The 6,424-nt window shown below is 50.5% G+C and overlaps 1 protein-coding gene across 1 annotated transcript; it reads right to left on the bottom strand.

Moving 5' to 3' along the window:
* Nucleotides 1–761: 761 nt before the first annotated feature.
* On the bottom strand, nucleotides 762–2,979 carry LOC135913099 (putative nuclease HARBI1). The gene is made up of 3 exons (XM_065445761.2): nucleotides 2,278–2,979; nucleotides 1,501–1,715; nucleotides 762–1,083 (listed from the first exon to the last, which is right to left on the bottom strand). The coding sequence occupies exons 1-3, from the start codon at nucleotides 2,602–2,604 to the stop codon at nucleotides 762–764; spliced, it is 864 nt and encodes a 287-aa protein (XP_065301833.1). The 5' UTR covers nucleotides 2,605–2,979.
* Between the last annotated feature and the right edge of the window lie 3,445 nt (nucleotides 2,980–6,424).

The following is a 6,424-nucleotide window of genomic DNA, read 5'->3' on the forward strand; positions in this document are numbered from 1 at the left end:
AAGCTGAAAATAAAAATATTGAATCTTCAAAAGCAAGTTGAGCTCGCAAAATTGAATGCTCTAAATAAAAGCTGCATGACACCCTGAGGCTGCGTGTCTAATCAGTAACTGAGTTTTTAACACACATGGTCTTTTTACATTTCGTCTGTCTGTAGTGCCATACAGACGCCACAAGACACAAAGAAGAACCCTGAACCCATTACCTCAGTGTTTCTGAATAATAGGGTTGTGTGAACAGTGAATTTCCAGACTGAATCGAATGGAAATCGTGCAGAATCAAATAGGGGTGTGTGAATATTCGAAACCTTTTGAATATTTCAAAACATCAACTGCGCCCAATTAAACAAAATTGGAGCAAAAGCACGGTAAGTTTTTACCCCTCGGGCATAGTATAGACATAAAACATGAGAACTCGCGTAGTGGAACAGGCTACGTCGCTTCGGTAGCCATACATTACAGGCTATACAGTAACCATTCGCACACTCTAAAGAGTTCTGCACATACAAAGAAACTAATGGTCTGCTCCTGATGCTCTGTTTGTGCTTTTAATAAACACTTCCTAATGTGCTATGTAATGACAGAACCTTTCTGACTATACTAGGATGTGAGCATTGTTTTATATTAATACTGCTAATGCCTCTTCATTATTCCAAAACCAGTCGATTTGATTCTGCATGATTTCCATTCGATTCAGTCTCAAAATTCACTGTTCACACACCCCTATTATTCAGAAACACTGAGGTGGATTTCAAACAACAATTTTAAGAGAAACTTCTCTGTGTAAGAAGCTGCCGTGCACGCATGCCAGGTAGATTGTCCCCCACACCATTAACACTTGGCAGGTGCTCTTGGCAAGTATTTGTTCCTGTACGTCTGCATCGGCTGGTGGGAACATGGAGACCGAGTGGCTCGGGTTCTCTTCGTAGGAGGGCCACGTTGTGCAGGGCAGCGCAAGCCGTTATTATGCGAGCTGCATTACGAGGCTTGTGCTGCAGCTTCATGTCCAAACATGGAAAGCGCCTTTTCCACACTCCAAAGGCCCTTTCTATGGAGTTGCGGGTCTTGATATGTGCCTTGTTGTACCTGATAGAATGACAATACAATGCAATTAGTTTTTGAATACACACTGTATATTATATTGTTCCAAAGCTTTTATTCTGTGTAGTTAGCACAGATCTACATTGAATGGTTACAAATACATTCCATTTCCTGCAAACGATGTAGCACCTTCCTAGATTTGCATTCGTGCTGCCCAGTCATATTTCATTACCGACAATTATATTGAACAGTACTGTAACAATCTCGCACTATATAGGCGACACCATCTGTGTGCTCTTGGTGCAGCAACAAACAACAGAGGAACATGTTGCTTATGCATTACAGCTACTCGCTTTAATACACCTCAGACGTATTGCATAGCTTTACAAAAACAAAGTATGTTATTATGGAAAGAGGTGTTACCTATCATGTACACCCCTGAAAGGATTAGGCATTACTTGCCTGCCTTCTGGTGAGTTGACTGGACCTGGCTCAGCAAGGGGGGTCATCAAGAAAGGAGAGCAGGTATAGCCCATGTCCCCAAGCAGCAGACCAGGCACACGGTGCTGTTCGTACAGCACTCGTACTCTAGAATTGTCGAATATGCGACTGTCATGGGCAGACCCCGGCCAGCTCGCTACAACGTTGAAGAATTGCAGCATTGGTCCGGCAACCGCCTGCAAAAAAAAAAAACAAACGAGAGTATGAGTGCAGGAACGGCATGTTGCGTTGCAACAACTGTAAGTACATTTTACTTCCCAACAAAACAGAAGATAAAAATCTGAAAACAACTGAAGGCTATCTCGCAGAAATTTTCAACTAACTAAACATTTCATGCGGCCCACAATTTGCCGCCCTATGTTTTTGCCACGGCACATGTAAATACGGAATTTGTTGCACAGCTTGTAGTGGTCACGATGGACAGAAGTGTGATAGCCCATTTCTTACGTTGTGAAATAAAACTATGTGCGCGCGCACATCATATCAGTTGCTTCGTGATCAGCAAGCGAAGCTCGTCCTTGCCGCAGCGCTACAGTTGAGACCACACATCCAACTAAATAAACGATTAAAAAGAGCGGCACTCGTACCGTCTCGTCAAATATAGTGTGTGAATGAATATGACGCGCGTAACAGAAAACAGCATGCGAGAATTGTAATATGGCTTTTACCGCTGCTTCTACGTTTCTGCAAAACTAATCGCTTACGTACGATCCCTACACATGGTGAGAAAGGGCTTACCTGAACGTTAATAGAAAACACTCCTTTGCGGTTGCGGTAAACTTCTGCGTCATCGCCTCCGGGACTTTTTATGCGCACATGTGTGCCGTCGATGCAGCCCGTCACCCGGGGGAAGTGGGCGATCTCGTAGAAATCTCGCATCACACCTGACAGCTGTGAGGCATCCGGGAAGCGGACGACTGCTCGGAACAGGTGCCTTGCAAGAAGGCGCGTCACTCGTTTCACCGTGCGGCACACCGTGGGCTGGGACACACTGACCAAGTCGCCGCTCACAATTTGAAAGGTTCCGGCGCCGTAAAATCTCAGTGCCACAAGCAGCTGCTGCATGGGTGTCAGCGGCAATCCTCAGTTGTCGCCGCTCGCTTCAAGTGGCACAAAGGCGAGCAGCTCGCGAACTGTTTGCTTCGTGAAGCGATAGCGCGTGATAAACTCCTCGTCGTCGTACACCTCCATCGGGTTCAATCTGTCGCGCATCCGTGGCCGTGGCACAGTTTGCATGTAAAATGCATCAGCGAAGACGACATCACATGCTCTACACGCAAATTCGTACGCGCTGATTCTTCTAGCAACGTCGCTCCTATAAGCCGCCATGGCTCCTCAAGCCCACTTCAAGGTAGAGCTGGCCCTGTCTTGAAGTTGTCGTGTACTTGATCAAATGAAGTCCGCCGCGAGGAGGCGCTTCAAGTCAAGGGAGGTTTATGATGCGCGTTGGCGCCGACTTGAGGCGGCCGCAAGTCAAGTTCGAGTCAAGGCGCATTTCTGAATACGGGGGTTAGTCCTTAACGTAAGCAGTAAACCCCCGCTGGAGCACCGATTCTCACACGTGCATCAAGGTGGGGGGGGGAGGGGGAGTGTTGCGGCGGCGGCAAGCCTCTGCTTGTTGCGGGCGACTTTAACGCGCCCCACGGAGCCTGGGGCTACGCCCGAGAAACATCCAAGGGGAAACGCCTTTGGGAAGACTCGAAAGACCAAGAGCTTGAACTCACCGCAAAGCCCGCCCATCTTGCATGCAGAGGGAACAGCGTGAGTGTAGACACGCTACCCGACCTCGCGTTCGTCTCGAATGTAACCACAGCGCACTGGAAAAGTACGCAGGAAGATTTGGGCAGGGACCACTCGCAATCACGATAGACCCGATCGGCACCCGGCCCGGCCCGGGTTACCAACAAGACTCCGTAACCTAGACGACGAGTCAGTCTCCCGAGTCGCGGCCTACGTCAACGAGTGCTGGCGAGGGGGCTTCCTTTTCGATGCGTGGAAACGGGCCCGCGTTATCATTATTCCTAAACCAGGCAAGCAAGTTACGCTCCATAATCTATGACCAATATCGCTCACGTCTTGTCTCGGCAAAATCATGGAACACGCAGTTCTCACCCACGAGACGACTTTCTCGAAGAGCGCGACGCGTTCCCCCACACCATCCTAGTATCGCAATCTTCCCGCACTGGACGTATTGCTTCAGCTAAAACACCCGACCGTAGACGACACTACCAGCTCCACTAAGACAATACTCTGCCCAGATATTAAAAAGGCCTTTGACAACGTTAAACACGGAGCAATGTTAAAAACAATAAAGACATTAGGACTAGGTCAAAGGACGTATAATTAGGTTCGAGATTTTCTTGCGGGCGGGCGCGCACGCGTCGTCATCGGCGACGAGGAATCGCCGGAACTTGAGACGGGTCCGTCGGGCACGCCGCAAGGCTCCGTCATATCACCATTACTCTTTAATTTAGTTCCAGTCGGTCTACGCGAGAAATTAACAGCAGTAGAAGGATCGCATCACGACGGTCTATACGGATGACGTCACTTTCTGGGTTTCCGGGGGAAGACGTGACGGTCACCTCGAGCGAACGCTACATGCACAGTCCAGGATTACTTGCGAGGAACGGGCCTCGAGTGCTCAGCTGCAAAGTCTGAACTCCTTACAAATCCACGAGCAGAGGTCGTAAAACCCTGTGTGACGAGGAATGGCAATACTCCAAAATACGCATTATATTGGCAGACGCTACTCCCATACGGCACGTAGACAAATTTCGAATCCTGGGGTTACACCTGCAGCCAAATGGCCATAACGGGGAGACGGTTCGAAGACTTCGTCGTTCGGTAGATGACACGATCTTACTCTTGCATTGGATCACAAATAGACGCAATGGTACGTGCGGACACTGCGCGATCCGTCTCGTGCAAGCGTACGCGATGAGCCGCATATCGTATGTTGCCCCCTACCTGAAGTGGATAGGGTAGGAAAAAAACAAGGTCGAGCGCATGTTACGAAATGCTTTCAAGAGGGCAATCGGTGCACCACTCAACGCGAGCACCGAGAAGTTTCTAGAGCTCGGACTTCACGACGTGCTTGACCAGTTAATCGAGGCGCCCGATATTGCTCAATACAAGCGACTATCAAAGTCAAAGACAGGTCGATGCATCCTCGAGTCACTCGGCGTCACGTACCACACTCAGCATGGAGAAAAGACGGTGGTTCCGGCTTCGGTCCACGGCCGCTTGATCATCCCGCCACTTCCCAAGAAAATGCACAAGACGCACCACGTCGGGCGACGCAACAAACGAGCAAGCGACCTTCGAAAGAGGTTTGGCAACAGCAAAAAAGTGGTGTACGTGGACGCCGCGCGGTATGGAGAAGCGAGAAGCGCCCGCGCGCTCGCGGTAATAGACCGCATGGGTAGGTGCCTCGCTAGCGCCATGGTGACCACGGGACACACGGATGCAGCCGAAGCAGCCACGACAGCCCTAGCAATGGCCACGGTGCCGAACGCTGCGGTGGTGGTCAGCGACTCGCAGGCGGCAATCCGCGGCTTTTTGAGCGCGGCTGCGTCGCGCGGGAAGCGGCCCGCATGCTCCAAATTTGTGACTACGGCGATTGGATATCGCCTTCGCAACATAAAAATTCTACGGTCTTCCCCCTCTGGAGCGCGGAACACACCAATGTCCCGTTCGCGGGCAACGAGGCGGATCACGCCACGGCTCAAGGTCTCGCACGCCGAGCCGCCGCAGATTGTGGCCGCCGCCGCCTCCGCCCTCAAGAGCGGGCCATCGGATCTGCCCGATTGGGACACTACGACAGACATGCAGCAACAACAATCACAATGAGCCTAGGGCGATCGCCTAAACACATTCAGAGACATCAGGCAACACTACAGACTCGAAAAACGCATACTCCCGCCACCCCATGACAAATTAAACAAGAACGAGGCCGTAACCCCCCTACGCTTGCTCCAAGCACAGACCATGCATAGCACCGCCGTCTTACATCAATGCTACCCGGGTTTATACCCAACCGATGCGTGTAAAGCGTGCGGACAGAGAGCAACGCTGCGACACATGCTTTGCGAATGTGCCGGCAGCAACGGTACTGAAACCACTTCCGTTCGCGAAGCGTCCATAACCATGGCCGGTACCAGCGTAAAGGAAGCCTAGACTACGCTTCTTCCCGACCCCGCCCCAGCTGCGGGAACCGCCGGGGTCCTTCTCCATCGGTGTCGCCGCCGCTGGGGGGCGGCTCTGAAAAGTTCGGAATTGGAGGACCAGCTCTGGGCCGTCCGGCAAGCCGAAGAAACCGCCCGAGTCCAAGGACTTCGAGACGCCACTTGAAGCCACCACAACAAAAACTGCCGGACCATTCTTTTAATGAAGTTTCGACTTATTCTTCTATAATTCATGAAGAGCTAATTCATAAAAGGCTACTAGAAATCTTTATTTTACAATTTCGCTTGTTTACTTGTTCTTGGCAGTGTTCGTCGTCCCCTTCTTTCCTGCGTGGGTCCGTTTGATGTGGTTCCTTGTTTGTTAAGGAGTGTATGTCACAGGCATATCTGTGAGATACGCCTCATTTCATTACTCTTTTGCGGGTTTACGCGTTTTTATGGGGAACGGTGGGCAGTCTTCACATTTGTACTAGAAAAGCTACCCTACCACTTCATTTCCACAGAAAAGTTACCCTGGGATGGATGCCCCTTCCCCCCTTTCCCGCCCCAACCAGAAAAAAATCTTGGATACGTGCCTGCGGTGAACATTACGGTTACATAAGCTCCAGTTGCCGGGAAGCGTGAGATGCACTCAGGCATCTTTGAATGCTATCGCGTTCCACTTTTAAAGGCGAAGTTTAGGCGTCCTCTAAATTTTTTAT

The sequence above is a fragment of the Dermacentor albipictus genome, chromosome 2 (assembly GCF_038994185.2).
Source record: "Dermacentor albipictus isolate Rhodes 1998 colony chromosome 2, USDA_Dalb.pri_finalv2, whole genome shotgun sequence".
NCBI lineage: Eukaryota > Metazoa > Arthropoda > Arachnida > Ixodida > Ixodidae > Dermacentor > Dermacentor albipictus.

What these genes read in the sequence shown, in the direction of transcription:
- LOC135913099 (XM_065445761.2), bottom strand. Translation starts at nt 2,604, where the DNA reads ATGCAGCAGCTGCTTGTGGCACTGAGATTTTACGGCGCCGGAACCTTT. An exon ending in TGTTTTCTATTAACGTTCAG is followed by an intron (nt 1,716 to 2,277) that starts GTAAGCCCTTTC and finishes TTTTTTTTGCAG; the next exon opens with GCGGTTGCCGGACCAATGCT. An exon ending in GTCAACTCACCAGAAGGCAG is followed by an intron (nt 1,084 to 1,500) that starts GCAAGTAATGCC and finishes TCATTCTATCAG; the next exon opens with GTACAACAAGGCACATATCA.